The 26847-nt window shown below is 46.3% G+C and overlaps 2 protein-coding genes across 4 annotated transcripts; both read left to right on the top strand.

Moving 5' to 3' along the window:
- On the top strand, positions 1 to 25232 carry ANHX (anomalous homeobox). 3 transcript variants are annotated; one of them, XR_001874615.1, is made up of 12 exons: positions 1 to 847; positions 1375 to 1642; positions 2265 to 2389; positions 2608 to 2731; positions 3618 to 3777; positions 4257 to 4389; positions 4645 to 4946; positions 5563 to 5710; positions 9083 to 9170; positions 11088 to 11202; positions 17247 to 17313; positions 24754 to 25232. XR_001874615.1 is itself a non-coding variant. In XM_017813971.1 (10 exons), exons 1-10 carry the CDS (start codon positions 816 to 818, stop codon positions 11178 to 11180), a joined length of 1473 nt encoding a protein of 490 aa, XP_017669460.1. In that variant the 5' UTR covers positions 1 to 815; the 3' UTR covers positions 11181 to 12297. The 3 variants fall into 3 exon arrangements, 2 of the variants coding, with proteins under 2 accessions (XP_017669460.1, XP_017669461.1); XM_017813971.1 differs by lacking the exons at positions 17247 to 17313; positions 24754 to 25232 and having other exon boundaries at positions 11088 to 12297; XM_017813972.1 differs by lacking the exons at positions 5563 to 5710; positions 17247 to 17313; positions 24754 to 25232 and having other exon boundaries at positions 11088 to 12297.
- Positions 19406 to 26660, top strand: YWHAH (tyrosine 3-monooxygenase/tryptophan 5-monooxygenase activation protein eta). Its single transcript, XM_017813986.1, has 2 exons — positions 19406 to 19737; positions 25239 to 26660. Exons 1-2 carry the CDS (start codon positions 19651 to 19653, stop codon positions 25893 to 25895), a joined length of 744 nt encoding a protein of 247 aa, XP_017669475.1. The 5' UTR covers positions 19406 to 19650; the 3' UTR covers positions 25896 to 26660.
- The last annotated feature ends 187 nt before the right edge of the window (positions 26661 to 26847 follow it).

Genomic DNA, 26847 nt, shown 5'->3' with positions numbered 1-26847 from the left:
TTTTAAGCATCCAGGACTTTGTCTCCAGCTCTGGATCTAGAACAGTGTCACACAGCAGGAGCAAGAAGCCAGTTACTGTCCTGCAAGGCCAGCACCAAAGCCTAAGGAGATATCAAGGGCCACTGAACACAAAATACTGCTGAGAATAATGAGCAGATTTTTAGAATGTGTCTGCACGCAGCAAAAAGAAGGTGCCTGTGCTCAAGTATGTAGCCTTTGCCTTTGCACAGAAAGCTCCCACGTGGCCCAGGGCCTCTGCACGAGCTGCTTATTTAAGTGCAGATTTAGGGTGGGTTCGCAACCCAGCCGTGCTGAGCGTGGGGGCTGCTGGCTCCTGCTGCGACATGGTTCCTTTTGTTACCTGTCCTCGAGAAACTGGAGTCAGGGGAGGGTTGACACCTTCACAATGGTGTTCAGACCTGATTCAGGGAAAATAATCGCAGCTGCTTCAGTTTCTATCCCCCAGACGGCGCCTGGATGACTCATCTGTTTTGAGACGGCACCCACCCACAAAAGGTGGGTTTGAGCCTCGTGCCTCTTCATTCAGTTCCTAAGTGTGTCAAAATCATCAGTGCGTGTCTGAGCCCCATTAACGACTTAAAAATTGCTCTCTACTATGAAAGCAACTCGCTGCCATGTACTCTCCCCCACCGTACAATGAACGGCGCCGTGCACGCGGTGGGTGCTTGGTCTGAGGGCTCCCGGGGCGGGGTCGGGGTGTGGGGCAGCCCTGGAGCCCCGCCTGGGCGGGGAAGGAGCAGCGGCTGCTTACCTGATCCCGGAGGACGAGGGTGAGGGCCAGGACCGGGACCGGGATGCAGCGCGTCCCTGCTCCTCCACCTCGCAGGTATTTAACAGCTTTTCCCGTTCTTGTCCGGCGGGGCTGGAGTTGGCCCAAGGGTGGGGTGTCCCCAAGGGTACCGCGCCGGCCCCCTTTTCCCTGGAAAAAGGGTAAAAACCAGCCCCGACGATTGCTTACACTTTGCAGTAACTGCGACTGCCCCGGCCTGAGAAAGCGCCGTTTTGGAGAAAAACTAATTAGTTTCACCTGAATTTCACCGAACTACTCTGTTCGAGTAGTTTTAACCTCTAAGCTGTGGATGTAAAGCTTAGAGTCAGTCTCCGAGTTTCAGGCCAAATTTAATGTGTCTTTCTGAGCTCAGTTTTTTCAACTGCAAACTTGGTGTGGCTTTAGCTTTTTCAGGGCTGCTTTAGGCCTAGTTTTATTTAAAACATTTTAAGGTCCTCGGGCTGCTTTTAATAGCACAGCGAATTTCTTTCCTTTAAAAAAAAAAAAAAGACATACCATAGAAGCTAAAAATAGGAGATAATAGTTTTTATCTAACCACAACTTTGTGCATTTCATGGAAAAAGTTTCCAACAGGACATGAGGATGAAGCAGTTCATGGCCATGTTAAACAGGAATAAAAACAAGGATCCCCCACCCTCCGAGCTGCTGGATCTAGCAGGAGAGCTTTGCCAGGACCTCCAGAGCTCATCCTCTAGTCTGGAGAAGCTGGTTGGGGCCATGATGGGATGCAAACACAAGATGTATTTTCTCACCAACATTCACATTGTCCGGGCTTGCGTGTTTGTTCACATCCGTAATGGGCAGCATGACACAGCCTGCAGCGTCCTGGAGGTAGGGATGTGTTCTTTGGTTCTTCATGGAGACAAAAAGCAGTATTGGAAAAACAGTAGTTAGAGCTGTTAGTGCAGAGGGACCCAAACTGCAGCACGTGGAGTGTTTCCAGCTGGCAGAAGGCAGTGGAAGGTGATATGTGTGCATTGGTTGACCTGAAACTCAGGATAAAGCCTTTGCTACAGGCAGTATTCATCAGCCAAGGGGAAGAAGGTAATTAGGTGATTATGGGGTTGGCTGTAGCAGGATTTTTGTTCTTTAATGTGGTGGTTCTTGGAGTTTTTCACAATCTTAGGACATAAACGTCTTGGGAAGCCCAAGATTAGAGTGCTTGTCAGGGTGGGAATATATGAGGAAGGCTGGATGGTGCCACTCACAGTGAGGGATTTTGGCCTCTTGATCTGGTCATCTAGCCCTTTTCACCAGGGGAAAAGAAGGAATTAAGCAGGCAACTCCCTGTGTACCTTAGAGAAGGTACAGGAGCCATATGCTCAGGTAATGTACCAGCTTTGTCAAACCAGCTGGAATCTCTGAGTAAATTTCTGTTGTTGCAGGTTTTCTCTTTTATAGGAAGTCTGACTGACTCCTGGGAAAGGTTTGTTTATACACTGTTTTGTTTTAGCAATGCAAGGCAGAAGAGAAGGAACAACTGGTGCAACTTTGGCACGAGGTTCACTATCGGATGGTTATGGAGAGATACCACAGGGATTTTCTGACACCACTGCAGAAATTCCGTTGCAGGAAGAGGTACTGCATCGTGGGGGGACCAACACTTTTTTCTCTGCTGTAGTTAGCAGAGGTAGGGGCTACAGATGCTAAGACTGGTTTTGCATGTCAAGGTGCTGCTTCTTGGAGCTGTTTTTTCTCTTGGTGTTTTGATCACTTGTGGCAATGTGAGAAAATTCCCATGAATGTCAATGACTCTCTTTGGAGTCTTTTTTAATCCTGTTTTCTCCTGTGTACAGGAATCCTCCACCTATTTCCCTTTGTCCTGAAGGTTTGAAGACTAGAAACTATCCAGAAGAAGTACGCCAGCACCTGCACAGGTTTGCTGCAGAGGTGACAGCAAACCCAGACAGGAAACAGCGGGTAGGGATATGTTACTTACAGTCAAGTCTCTTTGTCACAGAAAGCAGGACTCTGTCATCAGAAATCTGGAACTGGTGTTTTCAGAAGCCTCACTGGGGCTGGGATTCCTTGTATTTGATCTTTCCCTAAAAGTTTCTTTAAAAAAATCATCAGGTTCATGCTAAGTAATTTCTCTTGCTGTGGACAAGAAGTTGAGGGCAATAAATTCCTCTCTGGGTTTTTAACAGTTCTAATTTTGTAGTGATTGAGCACAGGCAGTCAAACAGTCGTCACTCAGAAGAGCTCTATTACAGTGACAAATAGTTCTGTCTGACTGGACTGAGTTACAGCCTGTGGAAAATTGCACTTTGTTCACCAGGACGTGTTTTGTGCTGACTTATCACATCAGATTCACAGCATTTGAAAACACAACAGGCTGTGTTGATGTGTGCATGGATCTACCTTCTTTGGACAGGGACAGATTTGTAATGGAAGTGATGTGTGAATTAGTTCAGTAATCCTGGTTGATCACTGCCTTGGAAGGTGAGAGCTTCAGACTTTGGAGACTGCCTCTGTGAAGGTGTTATTCTGGGGGGTGAATGTGCTCTGGTGAGGGCACTATTTGGTGAGCAATATAATAGCAGTGTGTGGTTTCCTTTAGCAAACAAATTGTCCGGGGGTGCAGGGTGTAATGTGTGTTTTCTGTCAGCTCTGAGGACAGAGGTCAACAACTCTGAGTTGGGGTCCTCAATCGGATCCACAGAGACTTCTTGGAGACGTAGTGAGTAAACTTCTCTGGGTTTGAAAGCTCTTGCTGGGCTGCTTTTGGAACTGAAGGGAAAAGCTTGATTATGTGGATGTGGTTTATTCTTTTCCCCTTCGTTTCTCCCTACACCTGGGTTTGCAGAAGGAATTGGCTCGGGACACGAACCTGCAGCCAGTTCAGGTCTATAACTGGTTTGCGAATTATCGGCGACGTCGAAAATCCTGCGTCCTTCCTATGGAACAGCACAACTCCTGTCCTGGGAGGGCTCAGGCTTCCCACGCAAAGGAGGAGCAGACTGCAGGTTTGTGTCTTCCTAATGGGCTTAGGATGTGGTCCAGAAAGCTGAAAATCAATTTGAAATTCCCTCGGGAAGGGAAGAAATTGCTTCTTGAGAACAGCATCTATACGCTGATGGATCAAGTGGGCGCTGGAGGACTCTGCTTCAGTGGAGTCCCTCGTTGTTTGGCCAGAGGCTGTGAGTCCATAGGAGCAGACACTCCTAAGACCTGTGCAGGGACAGGTGAAAAGAGATGCCTGGCTCAGAAGGAGCACCAAATGAAAGCAAATACATGGGAGGCAGCAGGTTTTAGCTCTCAGATTCTGGGATCAGGGCAGTACTCCTGGAAAAACCCCTATTTCCATGCCCCTCCACAGAATCTTAACCAAACTTCAGTCACAGGGAACAAGGGGGTCTTGCTGTATTTGGCTAATTAGACTTGTTTCATTGCCTTTTGGAGTAACCATTAGTGTTCTCTCACCTGCCTGGCCTGCACCTTTCAGGTGGATCTCATGCAGGCACTGGTTCTGAGCAAATGGAGATAACCCTCGGGCCCTGGGAGCCAAGGTGGGAGCAGTCAGCTGCAGATCTGATTGAGCCTCCCAGAGGAACGTATTTAGAGATGCTGGAATCCAGGTGATGTATGAAAAACACTTTATAAGTGACACTTCAGAGACAAAGCAACCTCTAAACATATTTGTGCAACTGAGTTTCGTGTCAGTTCCCAGAAGGCATCACTTAGGAGTCTTTACACCACAGATGGACATGGTCCGTGCCCAGTCAGAGCAGTTGATCTCCCAGCTGTGGGAGGGCAGGATTCAAAGGTTTAGCTGGGGGTCCCCTCTTGGCAAAGCAGTGTGTCTGGCTGATTTATTTTCTCCATCATTACAGCTTTATGCAGAGCACTGAGGTGTATGAGGCAGGAACAAGCATGGCTTTGTTCTCCACTCCCAACATTGAACAACCTGTACCTTTCTGCACCGAGGCTGTGCTGGAACCAGGACCCTGCTTTAGCCCTGCATGGCTGCAGCCCAGAGCAGCAGTGAGCAGTGCTGTGGCCAGCCCCCAGCTGGGGGGCTTGGTCCTGTACCCTTACAGGCCCCTTCCCATCCTGGATGAACACCTGGCCATGTGGCAGAGCCCTTGCAGCACCAGAGGAGTCTCTGGCTCTGTGTGGACCCCAGATATAGAAGGTTAGTAAAACTGCACCCAGATTGTTGACCTCAAGAGTTTCCAAGCTTCTCTTCCCTTTGCTGTAAACACTCTTGCTCACTTTAGTGGCTTTTCCAATGGGAGTGGAGGTTATTTTGAGCTTTGGAGTTCTGCCTCTATAGTAGTTCAATGAGAAAAAGCTGTTGATTTAAGGTATTGAAACAGACATTCTTACCTACTCTTTTGCCTAAACTGTAATAGCTTCCATAAGATAGTAGTGGATTCCTTTTAGTGTTTCCACTGGAAGAGTCCCTCCAGGTGTTGTCTGCTCCCCATGTCCATTTTTAATGCCAGTTGTCCTTAAGAGATTGCTTGAGAAGAGGCTGGGAACTTCTTAACTGTGACATGGTGCTCTTCAGGCACACATTCTCCCTTTCCTTTCTCCTTCCTGCTATTCTTTCTCTCTTCCTCTTCGTCTCCTTCCTGTCCAGTCTTGTTCAGCATTCCCACCATCTCCCCCTTGATAGGTGTACAGAACAGAAAGGGCTGTGAGTGCCATTCCCCCAGCCTCTGGTGAACATGGAGCAAGGAGAGAAGGAATAGCTGGGTCACGTTATCTGTCTATGTACTTGTGTTTAATACAAGCATTTATTTCAGCAGGTATCAGAGTTCCCTTGAGCAGAGTCCCTCAAGGTGGCTCTATTGAAGGCAGTCCAGGAAGAATCATTCAGCAGTCAGATTTAGAGGTTGAAAGCTTCATCCTTAGAGAAGGACAGCTAGGGACCCTGGAATCTATTCCCCACAGGTAAAGGGAGGGAAAGCACAGGGCTGCTTAAAGGCAGGAATAACAATGCTGTGGGTGTAGCCCTCTCTTGAGACACTGTTAAAGAGGGTTGCAGAAAGAGTATAGATGCATCTCATTCCCAGGGCCTGATTCTCCTTGTGTCCATCCTATTTTGCAGGTAGTGCACTGGAAATGTGTAAGTGTATATGTGTGTGTGTGTGTGGCACAAAGGGGATTTGGAACCAGCTGAATCAGGAAAGACATGAACCCCTCTTTTTAAAGCAGGTCCAGCTTCTGAGCTATTTGCTTGTTTTTGGCAGAAAATCATAACCTATACTGATCCAGTGAGAGCTGATTCTGTGGGCTGGGTTGGTAGGGCCTGTACTTAATCCCAAAATAGTTTTTGTAGCTTCACAACCCCGTGACAAGATTATTCCATAGGGCAAGCTTTCCAGATTGAAAGACAGAAAGGCACTGTTCTATCTTTGTTTTCCACCTGTAACAACTGTTTCAGAATTCAGATTTTCTCTGGAACTTAAGATAAATTCAGAGAATGCAAAACAACAAAAATTCGTGCCATTTTCCATATGTTATACAACTTGCATCAAGTTACATAAAAATAAACACTGCCAAAGAGATATTATGAGCTTCCTTCACTTTACTGATCTGCAAGACTGAGCAGGAGCAGCAGCCCCATTTCACAACCCATCTGTTGACACTGTCCAGCATTTGTGCTATAGCTCTACACTGTCAATATGGCAAAAAAGCAGGTAGAAGGAGCTTTATTCCCACTTTATGGAGGAGGAAGCAGAGGCACAGAAAGCTTTGTGACTTGTCAAGCAACAAGGGAAGGCAGTGATTCACTGGAGATAAAGATCAGTGAGGTTTTGGCCCCCTTTCCCTGCTAAAAACATTTCTGCCTTTTACCCCTGTTTCCCAGTTGGCTTTGTGCCTCGTTCACAGTCGTGTCAGACTGCTCTGAATCGCTGGGGAGAACCCAGGTCTGGGCATTGTAAAACTCAGTCTGTGTTTTAGGATTTGCAGTTTTAAACAGTGGCAAAAGATCATGAAAGATCAGCAAGGGTTGCTGGCAATATTTTGGCTGGATTTAAAATTGCATGTTCTGACTCTGGAGTGAGCTCATGTTTATTTTTAAAATATGTGCTGCCAGTAGAAGAAATCTATGGTGGATGTTTCCTTGTTTGATATGTCAGTTGTGCCAGGAATCCACACACTCTTTATCTTATTCCTGTCAGGGGTGGGACTTGCTGCTTCATTGGCACCTTTTGGAGAGGATATATTATTTGAACTCTATTTGTAAACCCTGTTCATTGCCCTGGTCCAGCTCTGCCCAGAAGCTTGAACTCCCCAAAATACCATGAATGCTATGGAACATCAATGTTTTTTAAAGTGAGTGGTGCTCAGGCTGCAGCTTCAGCAATTTCATTTTGCTCTCTGGGGAGCCAGGAGACCTCGTGTGGGTGGTCTTGGGTAAGATCACTGCTCAGTGAGTGAGGATCACCTGTGTTATCAGCCAGAGCCCTCTCACAGAGTTACTGATTGGAGAGGAGTTTTGTGTCACCAGAGTCCTCCTGAGCAGTCACGTTACAATGAGCATCACTCATCTGGGAGCTCTGAGCAACAGCTCAAACTGGAAGAGTCAAATGAGTGTTGCTGTCCTGGAAAGACAGGGCAGTGAAGTTATCCCAGCTTTACACATGAGAGTAGTGCACAGAGAAGGAAATTATTTAGCCAAGGTCACCCATCTGGAGTGGACTCAGTGTTATGCCTCACCAGCACCTGTGACTCCCTGCTTCCTGAGTGCAGGGACAGAGCTACAAGTCAGCCAAAGGACCCTTCATCTGCTTGTCTCATTTTTAAAGGTGCTCACCTGGAAAGGACTTGGCCTGAAAGCTTATTAGAACAACTCCTGTTGGTTTCTTTCATGGGCTTTTTACAGCCAGTCCTACGCACTTGGGCTGTATCCAAACCTCTTCTGATCTACAGGGCTGTGAGGTGGGAGTGTGAGAGGGAACCAGGCTGGGAACTGACTGTCTCCATCTGCTTCTGCTGCCTGAGAGGAAACTTTGATCCAGCTAGTGGACTGGAAGTCCCTGTGGGACACCAAGCAGATGCTCACCTTTACAGGGAGTGGTGGTACATCTTGTTCACTCTGCAAGTCAGGCCAGGTGGAATGTAGCCCAGCTAATGGTTCATGCAGAGTGGAGCCCTCGTGCTCCCATTTCAAACAGAAAAGCACCCTGAGCTCTGTGGGGCAAGGCTTTCTGCATTTCTGAGCCAGCATATTGATCTAGAAAATGTCAGTGCTGGGATGGCTGTGGCGGCTCACAGCTTCTGCCTGGGTTTTTGGGATCCCAGCTCGGAGTGCCAGGAATCCTCCTGCTGTTAGGCTCTCCCTCTGGATAACCCAGCACCCTGACACTGGCAGGCAGCACTTCCCGAGCCCACAACCCGGGGCTACTTTGTGGCAGTTGTGTAACTGAACGGCAGGACTGGTTGCTAAGGGCGCTGTGCATGTCGGTGTAAGTGGGCTGCAAAAAGGGATGAGACATTCCTGGTGGGGGTGGGGAGTGGGAGAGGGAGTTGAACCATTTGTTATTAGGAAATGTGCCTGAAAGCAGCTCCAGCAGAGGAGTTCCCTGATGGCTGCAGCCTGGGGGGCATTCTGAGGAAGGGCAGTTTGACACCTGCACTGTTGGTTCTCCTTTTTTCCTGTGCTCTACTAGTGGGCACCTCTTGTCTGGGCCTGTATGGACACTCATGCCCTGGGCTATTCCAGCTGGTGGTATGGGCAGTGTTGTTGCATTAGAAATACCTTAGAGTTGGTGATGATGGGAAAGAACATCAAATTTTCGAGTACCCAGTGTCTGCTACTTGACCCAGTGCCTGCAGACTGATCTCTTTGAGGCAGAGACCCCAGGGGAGTGGGGATGGGGATCCAGTCCTCAGACTCCACTGGTGGCCTTGAAAAGCTGTAGTAGTATCATAGCCAATGTTGTGGCTATGTCTAAAGCCACGTGTTTATCTGTTTTGACTCTTAAGATCTCTGTTTTTAAAATATGTTCCAGAAGAGAGACTTTTTAGTAGATACCTCCTTGATTATGGAGAGCATTTTGGGGGCAGAAGGAAAGTTGCAAATTGAGATGGCATTCCCTGATACTGCTCCTGGTCAGGCCTGTCATCCCACTGCAGAATCTGTATTCTCAGGCCATAACAATTTGGAGAAATGGGGCAGATGTGGAGACAACTAAGCAGAACTCTATTAAATTAATAGTCTTGCCAACGAGCCCCTCTTGTCCTGCTGAAAAGTATTACAGTAAGTGGCAAGTAGAGCATAAATACAAATGCACTTGTATATGGTTTTTTTTGCAGTTCCTGTCAGACTGTGTTTGACAAGCCTCAGTGCCCACCTGTTTCTGCACCCTGCATGGAAGAAAGCCAAGCCTTGGGACAAAGCCAGGTAAGAGAACACACCTAATGCTCAGAGAAAGGAGCTCAGCCCTGCACACACTATCCCCTGCAGCTCTATCACAGGAGATGTGAAATCTCCTATCATATTTAATATGAAACATGTTTGATCTAAGCATACCTGTAGGTATCCAGTTCAGAGCAAGCTGGGCATTCCCTGGGTAACATCCAGCAAATACTGGATGAGGAGTGGTGGTTTTGTCATTTTTCTTTTTCCCACTTGAATTGTTTGCCAGACCCTAATTTTATTAAATGTGTCATTGAAGTGGTGGCCAAAGGAACCTGTGCAGATCCAAAGTGCCATTTAAATTTGGAGTCATGGAGGGCTCACCTGGCACTGTGGAATGATGGCTGCTTGAGGGTCCTCCCCTCTGAGGGGTTCTGCACAATCTGATTCTGCTCTCTGAGACCACATGAACCAAATGTTTCATGTAATTTTCATTTCCAAGCCTGTGTTCTTGTTGAGGAAAGGGGATTTTGCACTGTTCTGAGATGGCTGATAGCAGTATACAGGGCAGAGTGAGTATAGGGCAGGATAAAAGAAGTTACTTCCATGCTGTGGATGCAGTCTGCATGCCTTCTGAGGGTGGTTTTAAGGCAACAGAGAATAGAAGTTGGAAATCTGGTGCTTTCAGAGGGACGAGGGCATATCTCTGAATTAAATCTTTCCTAAAAATAGGACCCAAGAAAGCCCTCTCTAAGGTGTACATTTAGCTGTTTTTTTGCTCCATGTGTGTTGGTCTAACAATCAGCATCCATTGCTATTTCCCTTGCAGTGTAAACTGCTGGAGAAAACCTTTTTAAAAGAGATTATGAAAAGCAGGAGCCCATATCTGCTGGCTTCATTATGGGAAGTGGCTGCAGCTCTGAGGGCAGTAACAGAACCTCTTTTGAGCCTCTGAAAGCATCAATATAAAGATCTGTATCTTGGAAAGTGGCCTTTTTACCAGCCATAATGTAAGCCAGATGAGAAGGAAAGCTTTGGGCATTAATAATGAATGAGCCTTTTCTAAGATTTCCAGAGCATGCAGTCTCTGTAGGTAGTTTTCATCTTGCTGTTCTGCATTCCTGCACTGATTTTGCAGTGGTGTAGAAACATGACACTCAGTGCAACGTGGGCTGGGGAGCAAGAGACCAAGTGATGCCTGCAGATGTCAAAGGGGACATCTTCAAATCTTTGTAATAATTGCTCAGTTCAGGAATTCAGAAGAACAATTTTTGCATATTTTAATGAGTGCTCTAGGAAAAGGCAGAGCTGGAATGGGTAAATGATTTTACAGCATTCTACAGACTTCCTGGGCACTTTGCTTCTTGCTGAATCAAATGGCTCTGGGCTTGTGGCAGGGATGTGCAGATCTTTGGTTCCTATGGCTGAACCACAGGGGTGCAGATGGACACTTCCTTTTGTCCACACGTAACTCGATTTGCTTTTTGTGTGTCATGCATACCATCAGAACCAAAATGAGAGTAAAACAAAAGCTAAAAAACCAAAAATTTAATTCATTTTGGAGACATTTCTTTCCCTTCCTGAGCAGAGCACCCTTGTTCAGGTGATCGCTCCCTCTATTATTTCATCCTGGTCTTACCTTCTGTCAGTTACTGGCTTTTACAGGAGCCAGTGCCTTGGGGCAAAGGGAAGGGAATTGCTCTGCTCTGCATTACTGAGAGTTAGATTGTGCACTGATTGTACTTGTCACTGTTACACCATGTCCTGCACAGATGGATCACTCTGCCTGAGCTTAGAGGGGAACAAGGCCTTTGTCCCTCCATGCACAGAGCCCTCAGCACTGACATTCCCTCCCATCACACACCTTGTGCTGCTGCTGGCTGCCCAAAGGAGCTCTCCCACCATGAGCAACTGTGTCAAAAATCATATAGTGAGGTTTTGACTCCTTCCTGTGTCTTTCAGGTCCTGGAGGATCCAGCTGGTGACCCGTTAAGCAGCGACACGTTCTGGGCAGCGTGCCTGCTCTTTGAATTCTCTGCCAGGGGACAGATGTGACCTGCCTGCAGAGACACTCAGGGTGGGCTGCGCTTCCCCAGGAAACACCCCATCGATGCCTATTTTTTCCTCTTGTGTTTTTTTATAAATTAATCAGGAGTTTGACAAGGGGATGAATAAGAGTGAGGGAGAAGGATGGAGGCGTTTTCAAATGGTTACGAAGTTTGGTTTACTTACAGTTTTATTAAGAATTTTGCAAAGGATAGAAGAAACACTGTGGACTGTAGGTTTTTACTGGAGCAGTCTGAAGCTGTAGTGTAGATGCTAAAATTACCAAGGCACTTATTCTGTGGCAGTTACATGGATTATCCATAGTACTGGTGAGATCAGAGTCCTTCACTGCATCATGAAGGTAAATTAAGCTCCTCTACTTCAAAGGAGTAAAATTTAGTTATATTGCCTTACAGTGGATATTGAATAACTTTTTCGCAGTTCTGGAAAACAAGGTGTCAGCTAAGTGCTGGTAAAATACTGCTGTTTCTTATCCCTGCTTTCCTGTTGTGCTGCAGGGTGTAACTTGTGGAAGGTTCCATGTTCCGTAGTGCCACAGATGACACAAACTGGAGCATGGCAGAATTTTCAGCGCTAAAGCTCTGGCAGGACTGGGGGAGGTCATACCATGGTTTTGGTGTTTAATACCAAGAAGTAGCAAGGCAAGTCCTTGGTGCAGGTTTAAAGCTAATCCTGCAAGTCATGGGGAGTTGTCTTTTGGGTATTTTCCCTTTAGGGTATTTTTTGCAGTGTTACTGTGGGGGTTTAAGTCTGTGTTGGAGAAAGGGTCATCTTTGCCAATCCTCCAGCCTGGAGATACACAGATGTTTCCCTTACCTTTTGTTACAAAGTTAGCAAATAAAGGTTGTCAATTACTGTTTCTCCAGGGTTCCTTTTTCAAGGTAGGGGTATGAAGTGATAAATATCACGTGACAATTATGTATTAAAACCCAGCACCAGCTGCCCTGGGAACACTTGTGTGTGTTGAGCCCCTGATGTCTCCCTTATTTTGGTGGCTCTCACTCGGAATGCCCATTTCTTACTGTCGAGGGTTCTGAGCTCGGAGCAGTGGTGCTTGGAAGGGTCACGCACATGTTACTGTTTATTGCCTTTAACAGCAGGGTCAGGTTTGTACGACTCTCCCAGCCCCCGGTGAGGGACGGGCCCGCCCCGCCCTCACAGCCCCGCGCCACCACCGCCCGCCCTCCTCCGCTCGGGGCCGTTCCCGCCGCCCGCTGCCGCCTCTCCATTGGCCCGCGGGCTGCCCCTGCCGCCTCGCCATTGGTCCGCGGGACCGTAGCAACAGCGACAGATATATCCTGCCGCGCCCTGATTGGCCGTCGCCTCCCGCCGAGCCATAGCAACAGCGGGGCGCGCGCGGGGCGCGCGCGGGACGGGGGGGCCGGGGCTGAGGGGGCGCCGGAGCCCTGAGGGGCGGGCGGCCCTCGGGCACCGCCATCGCGGGCACCGCGGGCACAGGTGCCGCCGTCACGGCCACGCCGCGTGAAAAACTGTTCTTCAGGCGTTGGCACTGTCGTTCCTGCGACCTGAGGTGGAAAGGAGGCAGGACACAGTCAGGGACGCGGCTGCACGCAGAGGCAGCGGCCCCATAGCAAAATTCACACTGGATTCTTGATAGACTGTTGTCCGAGATCCCAAATAAGGTACTTTATTCTTCACCACTACTGGTATGACATGTCACTAGGATTACTATGATTTACTTAGTCAGTGGTATGTGATACATGTGGGTGATAACACTTCCCTACTGTTGAAGATGTATTGGAGTGAAGAGGAATGATGCCTTTCTTACAGTGAGATGTATTTTCAGTTCTTTTCAAATATTTAGTGCTGTTCCCTGTCAAGGAAAAGAATAAGATTAACATTGAGTGTATAGAAATTTTAGGTACCTATCATTCTAAATAGATTATTTTCTAATAAGCCATGTAGGCAATGCAGGTACTTTGGGTTTGGATATAAACGACCTTTGTTCTACCACCTTAACAATACCAGTGTCCTAAGGCCTTGTAAGTTTTTTTAGTAGTTCAAGAACACCATTGTTTTGACTTTTTAGTTAAAAAGAAGACACTCAGTTCAGCAGAATTTCTCAGGAGTGCTACAACAACAAGTCTCTTCCAAACTTAAATCTGAAAAAGGATTTTCAGCTAAAGCCAAATTAAAGCCTTTTCTCTCACACTTAATGAATTTCATTTCCAGATTTGGCACAGTTGTCCTCTGGAGGAAAACTGAATTTTCTAGGTCATTTCCCAGGTGAAATAACTTATTACTTTTCTGTAAATTTGTTAGACAATTCAAAGCTTGATATATGAAATTGAGCAAATTAAAAGTATTTCTCTTTAAGAGATGTAAAGTCAAGTGGTTAAAGTACAGTGTGTTCTGGCCCACTATTGTCTCATGTCACCTGGATGTTGAACCTGCACAAAACACTTTTGAGGAGCTAATTGCATTTGGACAGGAATTTGCAAGCAGGTGATCTCATGGGATTTGACCACGCTGAGTTACAGGTGAGCAGAGTTCAGAGGTGGGCTGTGCTTCCCCATCCCTGAGCCAGAAGAGAGGGGCTGCCTGGCCATGCAGTGGAGGAAGAGAACAAGTGAATTGGCAGCTGAATGCCAGTGCTGCTGTTGTCCTTCTCTGCCTGTGCTGCTGGGTGGAGTTAGTCTTTGAAGGAGAGCCCAGTGGAGTTCTTTCCGTTGTGTTCACACTGGGGTAGCATTTGAATTGTTCAGTTTGTGCCTTACCTCGTTCTGGTTTTCTAGGTGTGATTTGCGTCCTCGTCATGTTCTGCTTTCCCTGTCCTACCATTTGGAACAAGCTCTGTGTTTATGCTGTTCTTCATTGGAGCTGTACTTGGAAGCACTCTGAGCATGTGGCTGACCTGCCCTGAGCTGAATGTGCTGTACCTGCTGTTGTCATTCCTCCTCCTCCACATGGCATGGCCTAGCAAAGGAAGGAGCTTGCCCTAGATACAAAAAAAAGAAGCCATTTTTATCCTAAAATGCATATAAGGGCCCAAAGAACAGTGCCTATATGTGTTGATGGGTCATAGAAAGGGGATGGAAATCTAGGAGGACTTTCTGTTCCTTGGCTGTCCCTGAGGCGAGGGGGACACTTTCCCAATAGTCAGGTATCCATGTTTTCCACATTGCTGCCAGAGGCAGCTTTCCTCTTGGCAGTTCAGCAGACAGCCCTAAGCCTGGCAAGGCCAGAGACTGAGCTTTTGCCTGTCAGTGGTTCTGTGCTGGAAGTGGGGTGTGCAAGTGGCCTGCATGGCAGCTGCCATGAAAAACTCCCCTGAACTAATCCCAGCATGACATGAGCAGCAGCTTTCCCTGCCTATAGTCCCACTGGCAGTTCTGCTATCACAGTCACTGGATGGGTGTGTCCACGGCCCACTCAGGACAAATGCTGGGAGCTAAAGCTTCAAGGCCAGTGTTTCCAGGCAGTCTCCTGTTCTGGATGCCTGGCTCACCTTGCTTGGGGCCTCATTTTCAGAGGAAACGAGCACTTACATAGTGACTCAAGTAGGGCACCCAGAATAAGAGGCCACTTTTGAAAATGTTGGCAAAGGCATTTTGTTTTATCTCTGCACTTCACCAGTCTTATCCCCAAAGTCTTTCATGTTATGTTCTGCAGTGAAAGGTCATTGTTTCGGATCAATCGTTTTCAGTGGGATTTAATCCAGTTCTATGTCAAACTAATCCACTTTGGTAAAGGTTGAAGAGCAGTAAAAATTCATTTGTTAAGACAGATCTGGGTTTATTTTTTAAATGTGGCTGTTGATGCTGAGTCCTTAATTGTGTATGCCCAGCATGAGGCGTCTTTGGAGTGGTTCCTAAAATGATGGACATCTAAATTCTGATCTTATCTGTGGCCTGCAAATGCTCAGGACTTTTGAAAAACCCTGGGATTTAGTGGGATTGATTTTTTTTTTGGTGTTCATTTTGTTTTTTTACTTTCAGTATTTGCTTAACAGAGGTTGGGTTTTTTTTCTCTTACCTGTAGAGCCTCTTTTCAAAATGGTGCTCTGGTGGCAGCTGCTGCTAAGCAGGCTTGTTCATGTTTTCCTGTCGGAGTTTGTGAATTCTGGTTACTTTCCCTTCATTACATAAAGAGTAAAACCACATTCTTCTCTCTGGGCAGGACTAGCAAACTGTGGTCTGAAGCAGCTCATGAGGGGTTAAAGCTGCTTTCAATTAGCTACCTTGTCCTCACCACTTAAAGAACCCCCCCAACTGAGCATGCTTGACAACCTCCTGTGCATATCCCTGAATCATTCTGGCAAGGAAAAACTGCCATAATCTTTTATTCAGACATAGTGCTGCTTCCTCAGTGGACTCTGAAATGAGCAGGCGCTTGAAAATAGCCCCTTTCACCAGAGAGTTCTGGGGATTTATCAACTCATATCTGCACAGGATTCTGGACATGCAAAAGGCTACTGTGTGTGAATGCTGAACGATATGAAAAATACTGCAGTGATCCCAAATAGGCTTATGTGTACAGACCTGCCCTTCCCCATGAGGGGGCAAGAGCTTCACAGGTTTTGTACAAGACCCTGACCTTCTGTTTTAGGTCTTCCCCTTTTAGTGAATGGATACACAGGGTACTTCCCCACAATTCATGGCATGAACTGTGCTGCTGAGCAGCACTCTGGCAGTGTCATCTTTCTCTCTTCATTCTAGGATTTACCTTTGAGTTATGACGGAGGTTCTGGGAGAGTGATTCAAAATTAATATGAAATTGAAATATGACAAATAGACTATTTTCACACATACTGTGACAGCCTAGAGGGTTCTGTTGCTCATTAAACCGTGGTGTATGGTTTGGCTAGAAATGTGTCACTGAAATTACAGTCCCTTGTGGTTTGGGAAAGAATCATCACACTTCAGCTACACCCACTGCTATCTCGTGCTCTGATCTTGTCATTGGTGACAACACCTATCCTCCTGATGCACACTTATCTCACTGTACTGGGGGAATGTGCTGCCAGGATTTTAACAATAAAAATTACAGATAGTCTTAAGCCTGGGGAAGAATCTGTCCTTACAGCACTATCTGAGCATCATGCCCTGTGTAAGTGCCACTCACAAGTATTTCCAAGATCAGATGTTCGCAAACTCTTTGTCCCTCTTTCTCTACCCTGGTTGTCTCTACTTCCTTTGCTGTGATGTGGAAGCTGGTTAACCTCCCCCATCAGTGGGTGGTTTCTTCTGTTCTCTCTCTGTTTTTCAGTATCTTGTCCCCAAGACTTTCATCATTTAACAGTTCCCTAAATAAAACATTTCCTTGCTGCAGAAAAGAGAGGGAAGATCATCTGCTCCAGGGATCAGGAGGATGTTAGTGGCAGGGACTTTGTAGCACCACTGCTATAGTTCCATGAGTCTCAGGAAGAGTGCCACAAAATGTGTGTGCTCCCTCAAAATGTGTGTGCTCCCTCAGTGCTACCAGGACAACCAAAGGGGAGGCTTTCTGCCTTGGGGAAGGGCTGGGAATGGCACAGGGTAGTTTCCTTGTCCTGTAGCCTCTTCACCAGTGTCCCCACAGCTAAACATCAGCACCGGGGAGACACCCTCTGAGACTGCTGTGGTGTCCCCAGTGCCCCTGTGTGAGTGAGCAGTGAACTGGAATGGCATTTCAGAGGGAGCTATTTGTGGAACATGGGTGCTGTCCAATAATCAGATATGCCTGTGGAGCAGAGCCACTGCCTTAGGTCACAGTGCAATTTTCAGTGCCATAAGTTTCTCCATCTACAAATTCTTGCTGGGTGTGGTCACTGCTGACAACTCTCAGTCCTGCCTCATGAGAGCAGTATTCCTGAGCTTTGATGGGAATCACGGAGCTCTGTAATGTCATTTGTAATGCCTGGCATCTGAGCTGGGCAGGGGAACCACAGTCAGGCACTGCTTGTACCCCATGCAGCACTCTACTAAAGAGGCTTGCTGATTTTTCCATTTCCTTTCCATTTTTGTTTTTAAGACATTGTAACTCATAAATATTGTAGCAGATTATAAAACTCATTGCATGAGCTCTAATTTCTGTTTTTTTGTACTCTTGTAGATTTGTGGAGCCACCATTATGGATGAAGATCCAGAGCAGTAGGCACTGTACACGCAGGAGAATATAGGTACTCTCCCAAACCTTGTATGTGCAATGCAATCTCTCCACTTTCTTTAGGTTACAGTCGCACTGTGGAAATGCTGCATACAAGGTTGTGTTATTTTAGCACTTTTCCTTGCAACTGTTGAATTTAGACATGTATCTGGTTTTAGAGCAATGAGGTTAACACATCACCTCCTGGATTCAAGGTGAAGAAGTTTTGAGATGCGTTAGGCTGAGAAATAGTTGTTATACAGCAGTCTCAATTAAGGAAACCAAAAGCATTTAATGATAATATTTTGTGCATGTGTAGATATCTCCACATATATTTGGCAGATTAATGCAGATTGGTTCAGTGGGTGAATAACTGGTTTTAAAAATACTTTGTAATCCATTTCCCTCGGGAGTCTGAAGCTGCTGTTCAAGACTAGAAAGCTCCTGGTAAACCCTACACATTTTCAGAGCTGCTGGAATGCTTTGCAGACTGACTAATCTCTACTGAGAAGTTATTACAGCTGCAAAGGTTCCTAGCTGGAGAATGGAGGATTGGCCCATCTCTCACTGTTCTTGCCTAAGTGTCAGATACATTAAAATCTGTGTGTTTTACATTGAATCATACCTTTTCAAGATCATGTCCTTACAGCCCACAGCTAGAAGTTTATTCTTAGGTAAAATCCATACAGGTTGTGCAATAAGGATGATAATGAATTAGAGTGATACTTAGGATCTGCTATGTTAGAACATTGTTTCTCTTAGAAACAGTGAAATTAGAATCCCGTTATGAAAAAGCCCCCTTTGGCTTGCTGGGATGCAGACACGGTGGTGTGTGCTTCACACTGCTGCAAAGGGCTGTTTCCAGAATGTTCTGGCAATCAGTTTGTAACTTCCTGGATGTAATTTTTATCTTTTGTGCCTCATTAAGTATAATTACTGTTTATTCTTATTTGTCATAATATTTATTTATGTCCTTTAAAAAATCAGCAATATTCATCTAGTCCCTTTCAGAACTGTAGCATTTATTTTGAATGGCATTAGGGCTTAATGCACAAAAGCCAGCAGCATTAGAGTTAAGTCCGAAACTTTTGGCTGATACAAGGGACTGGATTTACTCATTTGCAACAGTGCAAGAGCACTGAGGGTAGTGGAGAGCAGAGGGATGAGCGAGAGCAGCCTTGTCCCTGCCCCCGGCGCGTGCTAATGGACCTGCTTTCCTTGTCTTTGGGGGTGAGGACAGATGTGAGCTCAAACTGCTACAGGTGCTCTGGGCAGCGGCTGTGGTGCGGAGCGGTGCGCGGGTGAGCAGATCCCTCACTCCGCGGTACCGCAGCTCCCCGTACGCGCGGCCGTGCAGGGAGGCTTAAACGCTGGCCCTGGGTTGAATGGGGAAAGTTAATCCATGATTTATTGTAAGAGAGGAGTAACGTGGCTGCCGGTGTTTCTGGGCACCACCAGCAGCTGTGTCGTTTGTGTGAGGTGCCTACTTTGAGATGATTTTTATGTAAGGCTGATAGTGTATCAATTTATGTAAGAGGAGCCCTACTATTACACATAATACCTAGTAAAGTTGAATTTAGCTGCATCTCTTAGGCAAGGTAGCAGAATTGCTCCGTGGTCATCATGGCCACCCCCCCAACTAGGGCTGTTTCAAGGCAGCTGGGACGCGAGATACACTTATTTCCCCGGGACGAGGCACAGCCGTGTCACTGCTGCAGGCCAAGGCTGGCGCGGGCCGGCCGCGGTCGCACAAAGCAGCCATGGCGCTGGGCAGGGGCGCACACGTGAGCGCGGAGCGCGGTCACACCAGCGGCCCGGGGCGGCAGTGCCCGTGCCGGAGGCGGTGCAGAGAGGGGGGTGTGTGTGTGTCCGAGCCCCTGTGTCTGGGCTGTCCCGCCCGGCCCGGTCCGGTCCCGCAGTGCCCGCGCCCCCCGCCCACCTCCACCTTTGCAGCAGGAAAATGCAGCACTCGCAGCGCGCACGCGCGTCCCGCGGCCGGCGCCCCGCGATGGCTATTTATAGCAAGTGACGTCACCTAGAAATAGAGCGCGGGGGAGCGGCGCCCCCTCCCCTCCCCTGCAGCAGCCGCGGCTCCGCCCCCTCGTTGCCTTCCCGGCGCGCAGGCGCGGGCGGCGGCAGCAGCGCGAGGCGCCGACCAGCACACGCCGAGCGCGGTCCGGGAGCGCGGCCGGCGGCGAGGGAGGGAGCGAGCGGCGGCCAGGGCGGCACAGCCCGGCACAGCACAGCCCGGAGAGCCGCTCCGCTGCGGTCCCTGCGCCCGCCACCCGAGCGCTTCCGCACAGCCCGACCCCCTTCCGCTCTCTTTGAGGGGCGCGCAGAGCCCAGCCCGGCAGCCACCACGGAAGCGGCCATGGGGGACCGAGAGCAGCTGCTGCAGCGAGCCCGCCTGGCCGAACAGGCGGAGAGATACGATGACATGGCCTCGGCCATGAAGTCGGTGAGTGGGGCCGGTAGCGTGGCGGCCGTGCGGCGTACTCGGGGAGGAGTGTGTAGGGGGGTAGTGGCGGGGGAGGGAGGGAAAGGAAGTGCGGGCTGGACCGAGGCGGGGTCGGGTCCGGGGAGGATGCGAGTCGCCAGGTCCCACCCGTCGTAGTGAAGAAAGGAGGGCGGGAGCAGGAGCCAGACCGTCCCGCCGGGACACCTCGCCGCCGTGTGGGGCGGCGGCCGGTACTACCTGCCTTTGGTAGAGACGAGACAAACAGTAACCGGTCCAAACCGGACCTAGATCACCCTTTTAAAATGTTTCCTTCCCCCCTCGTTCCCTCCATTCCCTCATACGGGCGGTCTCGCAGCCCTCCCGCTCCCCGGCCGTCCCTGCCCCGGGGGTGTGGCTGTCCCCATGCCCTCCTCTCCTTCCCCACCGCGCCAATCGGGCTCGCAGTGCAGCCGTTTGAATGGCGCCCGCCCCTGCGAGCGGCGGGAACGCCGTGCATTCCTTCTCTGACCTGCTCCAGAGGGGGCCCGTCCTCGCCCACCCCCTTCCCCCTGCTGGGGTGGTGGGTTTGACCTTGGGGTGCGTCTCCCCCTCTGGGCACACCCAGCGTTTGGGGGGTGCTGGCCGGGTGGGATGGGCGCTGCCGCGGGAGCTGTCTGGGGACACGGCACACGAAGAGGAGCCCTTTCCTTTTCTAGATATTTCTTTTGCTTCTTAATAAAAAACACAAGTAGAGGCCTCACCCACAAACATCAGTGCTCTGACTCAAATACAGTACCTGCATCTGGGTGTGAAAGCTCCCCCATGCTCCAAGAGCCTTTCCCAAGCTTTAACGTTGCCTTTTTGCCTCTTCTTTGTAGGGTAGCAATTTCTCAGTGCATTCCGTACCCTGTTGAATACTGACATATGTTTAAACAATAAGTTATATTTGCAACTCTGCTCCTTTCAGAACCAAGCAATGAAAATTATTTGTACTGACCTGCCTGTACTGATGTATAATAAAATTGCAGAATGTTCAAACTTACTATGTCTAGTCCCTTTTTTGAAAGCAAAGTATTCACACGATCTGAATTTTACGGGTAACGTTAATGCCAGTGAATGCTTAGCAGTGTCTTTGCTGTATCAGATTACAGTTGGTTTGTTCTTGCTGACCTGTCCTCTGTGAACACCAAAGGCCTCTAGAGGAACTGTTTCCCTTGAGAGTGCTGCTGTTCAAAGGCATGAGATGATTTTATTTTGAAGAAGCAGCTTCAAATGGAGCCCACGTTTTTGTTGTAAGAATGTGTACGTCATCTCCATTAAATGAGGGCAGTAAAACGACACTTATTTTGCTGCCCTTGTTCACTTTTGCTATTATTTTGTAATAAATACTACAACCAGTCCAGTGCTAAAGCAGTGATACTTCTGAGTATCTTAATACCAGAGGCACTAGATGTTAAAGTAAGTTGTATTTTATTGCTAGAATTCACGATACATGTAATGTAGTAGTAACAGCTCTGTTTATCTCGTATCTTTCACTTGGTAAGTCTGAAAAATGAAGCAGAGGAACCACTAAAATCTGCTGCTCTAGAAGACTATTTGTAGCTGTAGTTAGTAGAGAGCTTTATATTTCTCCATGTACTGAATTACAGTTCATGTGTGGCACTCTGGGCATATGTGAAACCATCAGAATACAGTTTCTGTGCCTCAGGAAGTATGTCAATAAAGGACTTACAACTACTGTTCATGGCCAGTTGTCTTTAAACTGTCCCAATCACTGTGCAAATTCAGCTGGAGTCACAGTATTCTCTGTAATGCCACTGCTGCTCTCAAACAAGTTGTGTGCTGCTGAGCTTCTGTACTTGGGAGCTGAGTCTTGAAATGCGTTATAGATACTTTTGAAATACAAAAAGTAAATCTGAATTTAAAAGGCAGCACTTCCCTTACTTTAAGCTGTCCATACCTGCTGCGTGTCTGTAATGCAACATTTGTTGGTTACTGGGCTTTCACAGGTGTTCACTCCAACGTGGCCATTTCCAGAACTCTTCAGTGCTTGCAGTTATTTTGTAGGTCTGAGCATAAGCTCCTGTGCAGTGCCCTGGGGGCTCTCTGTCCTCACACAGCTCATACTTCTCTTTCAGTGGTTGTAAGTGAGAGATAATTAAAGGAGCTTTTTATCCCTATAGAATAATATTCAAGTAATCTTGCAGTCCAGAGAGGTTAGACTTCCTCCAGCAGGAAGGAAATGGGTATTCCAACTCGGATATCTATTCTCGGTGCAGGATATCTTGATTTGAAAAGCTTCTATTATATGTTTATTTAAATCTCTGATTGTAACATATCTTATACTTCTTAAAGGTGCTGCATGAAAGTAATGTGCTTTCAGTGTACATTGAAATCTGAACAATTAATTTCAGTTTTACATACGTGTTACCACACTTTTACAAGACACAGTATAGCCAACAGCCTGATAGAAACAGTAAGTAGCAAAGACTATTTTAGTGAAAATGCATTTGCCTGATTTTTGAGACTGCCTCTGAAGAGAAATATTGTGACAAGGCTGCCATTTCATCTGTCAGTATAAAGCTGGGGAAACATTTCTTTTTCAGTCTCATCAATTCCTTATTTAAAAAAAAAGGCCAGACCAAGTAGAAGTAGTAGCTTAAAAAAAGAATTTACTGGTTGATACAAATTTTTGTTGCTGTTAAACTTATTTTTTTTTGAAGAATCCTAGTATTTTGGCTGTAGACAGGAGAGTAAAATGAAACAGTTTGCCGTTACAAATTAATTAATTTAATTTACTTTTTCCAAGCCCAGACTATTTTAATAGAAAATACAGTCATATGTAAATGTGCCTCTACTAAATGGCATTCTTCCAAGGGGTGTGGCATTCCCATTGCATTAAATGCTGCTCCAGGATTCCAGCTATTTCAAATAAACATTACATGGTAGGTACGGAATTGCTTCTCAACACGCTGGAGAAAGATGCTTTTGGTGTGTGTGTGTGTGAAAGGTTCTCAGTTGATGCAAGAAATGCTCCAGCATCCTGAGAATACAGAACTGAATTTAAACCTCTGGGTTTAGATAATTCCAGCAATAATGAAACATTTAACCTGTATAAACCCTTAGTATTCCAGACAGTATTAATCCTAATATGTAGTGCTTAGGACCTCTGTTAATTTATGTTGCTTTTCTAATATAGCTACATAGTGGGTAAAAAGTCACTCTTCAAAACTGGTAAGGTGAATCTGAGTTCTGTGAGATGCAGAGTTTTAAAATTAGTTGTGTGTGAAATAATACACAACATGAAATAAATTTAAGTCTTGGGCTTATCTAAAGGTTTTTGAACAAAATAGCTTGAGGTTCTAGTTCATTATGTAGGCTTCAGCTGTGTATATAAATGGACTTAAAAGTTTGGGGTGTTTTGTATTTTTAGTACAAATCACTGAGTGTCTGGTTTGGGGTTAATGAAGTGTGTAGGAGAGGGGACTGAGATGCCTTTAATGTAAGCAATGCCCTCCCCTGCTGGGAGATGCTTCCTCCCTGTGGTTCTACACAGTAAATGTAGCTGTAGAGCTGCTTCTTGGTGCAAGACACTGAAGTCACATGATGCAAGAAACTGGTCTGGTTTGAATTCATTAGTCTGGTTTTTATTTGTTCCAAAATTATGGACTGTGCAACGTTGTATCAGGAGAGTTTTAATAATTAAGCCTGACTTTCTGCTGGCTCAGGTACAGTCATTTTTGCAGCAGCTTGCTCAGAACTGGCTCAGGCTGTGACTGACATGCTCTGGCTGACGAAACAAGTGCAATCACAGTCAACTGCCCCGGGTCAGGCTCTGCTGGGCAGTCCCACAGTGCATCGGGGATCACTCGTGGAACGTTCCCTTGGGTCTGTTTTCCATGTGGGAGTAGCTCAGTTTGGTGTGTGACCTGTGTGGGATCACACACGATGTCATTTCTGAGCTCACACAGCACTGACACTCCTTAGCATGTGAGGGCAGGAATTCCAGGGTTGTAGTCAGGATTCCTTTATTCTGCTCCCATGTTTTTGTCACTAAGCTGCGAAGGAACTGTTAATATCTTTGCTAGAGTAGATGATACAGGTGAGTCATAGGAGAGATTGCTGAGGAGGGACTGTTGGGGGAATATTGATTGGGAGCCGGGAGGAAGGTTATTAAGATGTCGTTAGAGTTGATTCCTGTGCAGTTCAGCCCCTGTAGATTGTCTCTAATTGCATTAGGATGAGCAGAGCGGTGTCTTGTGGGAGCTCAGGGTCCTGAGCTGTGGGGAGGAGGCATTTTGGAGATAAAGCTAATTAACTTATATTTTAAGAACCAAACCTAAATTTGAAAGTAATCTCTCTCTTACTCTAACAGTTACAATTCATAAAGTATTTTTTTTAGATCTGGAAATATTCACATTTTTGGATGGTTCACTGGCTACACCAGCAGTCTCAGAATAGTATAAATATTTGTGACTTGATTATTTGTAGTATGTAAGTATTTGGTTGAGAACACTCTGGTGCCTGTCAAACAGTGTAAATATGCACATTTTTAAAGAATTAATTATTTTAGCAGTGTCTGAGCAAGGACAAGTTTACTTTCACACCAAAGTACATACCCTTAGAATTCTAGTGACTGCTTTTAATGCAATATGCTTAAAGTAGGGGAGTTTTTCTTCCTAATTCCTTTGAGCTTAATTTCATGTTTATAAATTTGAAAAAGTAGAACAGTTTCAAGTGACTGCGTGATAGATTTTATTCCCTAAATTAACACAGCAAGTGAAATAGGCCTAAATAGACAGTATGAGAAGTATTATCCTTTTATCCCAACTTTTTGTAGTAGCAGTTCAGAGTTGATTGCGGCTTCTTTCCTGATTTCCTGTTTTATTTCTATGCAGTTTCTTTTATGTCCTATCCCTGGAATTTGTCTGAAGCCACCAGTTAGCAGAAATCAGGATAATTTTTGTATTACACTGAAAATTGCTCACTAAGTGTCTCAAAGATACTATGAAAGACTAATTCCTTTGTACTGTGCAGAGCTTATCGACTGCAGCGCTTCCACCTCTGCTGTTGAACGAAAGAGCAGCAGGGGAAAGAAATGCAAGAATTGCACCAGTTGCCAGTGTGGGTGCTGTGTTCCAGATTCATATAGCTGGTGTTGTAGGTACAGTTCAATTCATCACTATATGTGTAGTCTGTGTAATTATAGCAGACTTCCTAAAAAACCTGAGCCCTCCTCTGTTAGTGCTTCTCTGTTACACAAGCCTGACTCACTTTTATTCAGTAAGTGTTCTTTGCTTCTAAATGCCCCTTCTATTACATCAGAACTGTGGGGGTTTCACTCTGGACTGCAGAAGTGGGTTTAAACTTTCGATATTTCAAAATTACTCCTGTCTTGAAGGACTTTTGGGATGTAGAAGAAATTTTGAATCTTGCACTTCACGATGAAAGTATTTAAGGAAGTTTGCACGCTTTTCTCTTAAGGCAAACCCTTTAAATTTGCTCTTTGTCTGTGTTTACAGGTAACTGAGCTGAATGAGCCCCTCTCAAATGAGGATAGAAACCTGCTGTCTGTAGCCTACAAGAACGTAGTCGGAGCCAGACGATCTTCCTGGCGCGTCATCAGCAGCATAGAGCAGAAGACCATGGCAGATGGGAATGAGAAGAAGCTGGAGAAGGTTAAAGCCTATAGGGAGAAGATAGAAAAGGAGCTCGAGACAGTCTGCAACGATGTTTTGGCTCTCCTAGATAAATACTTGATCAAGAACTGCAATGACTTCCAGTATGAGAGCAAGGTGTTTTACCTGAAAATGAAAGGGGATTACTACCGCTATTTGGCAGAAGTTGCTGCTGGAGAGAAGAAGAACAGTGTCGTGGAAGCCTCAGAAGCTGCCTACAAAGAGGCTTTTGAAATCAGCAAAGAGCACATGCAGCCCACTCACCCAATTAGGCTTGGGCTGGCACTCAACTTCTCTGTGTTCTACTACGAAATCCAGAATGCCCCCGAGCAGGCCTGCCTTTTAGCCAAACAAGCCTTTGATGATGCCATAGCAGAGCTGGACACACTAAATGAGGATTCCTACAAGGACTCCACTCTCATCATGCAGTTACTTCGAGATAACCTCACTCTCTGGACGAGTGACCAGCAAGATGAAGAAGCAGGAGAGGGCAATAATTAAAAAGCTTTCCTCTGATCCCTCTTTCATCCACTTGGCCATCCCCATCATCACCAATATTTCCTTGCCACAGTCACACTAAATATCTAGTGCTAAGCATATCTGTATTGTACAGCTGTTCAGATCTGCTGTCCACTTTATCAAGAAGCAGTTTCAGATGAGTCTTCATGGGCATTGATGGATTGATTGGTTTATTGGCCCTATTTATCTTAGTTGCACTTGAGCAGTGCAGAAAGAGGCATTTTTAGTTTGCCTGTTGATTGGAAAATATGGGAAAGAATAATGGAAGATTGAAGATAACTAGATTCCAGTTAAATTCTTTCCATTTGAAATGAGCTGACAGTTCTGTTAAGCAGTACATTTTGTGCATGCAAAGTAAATTAGCCACCCCAAATTTTTTTCAGTCAATGAAAACAGTTAAGCTGATGTGAAATGACAGCTCTGTTCATCAGTTTACAATAAACTGTTTGAAATGTGAGGTCTCAGTAGCAATTTGGTTTTTTTGCCTCTAACTTATGTGCACAGTTTCTTTTAATGCAGTGCATCTACCTAAGAGTTTTGATACTTGTAACCTTTTGCAGTTGTTTTGAAGAATCATGAATTTATTTTTTGTAAACTCTTTGGCTGTTTAGTTGTCTGTGTATTCTGACAACTGTATGTCAATATTTGCCCATGTTAAGATGGATGACTGAGATGCCAGACTTCTAAATTAAATGTTTTGGAATTAAGTGAATAAAATAAAATGCTGCTTCAGGGATGTTATCTCTACATGAGCTGTCCTGTCGTTTGTTCAGAGTGGAGACAGTTACCCAACCCATCACTGATGGGTTAAAACATATTTAATCAAAAGTTGAATGAGAAGTTGACACTTGCTAAACAAACACAACACAAACAGTACGATGAAAAAAGAAAAAACCCAAACCACAGAACTCACAGCACCCACAGTGGAGCTTCC

The sequence above is a fragment of the Lepidothrix coronata genome, unplaced genomic scaffold, assembly GCF_001604755.1.
Source record: "Lepidothrix coronata isolate B3197 unplaced genomic scaffold, Lepidothrix_coronata-1.0 Scaffold44, whole genome shotgun sequence".
NCBI lineage: Eukaryota > Metazoa > Chordata > Aves > Passeriformes > Pipridae > Lepidothrix > Lepidothrix coronata.
This window is presented reverse-complemented; position numbering and strand designations above follow the sequence as displayed.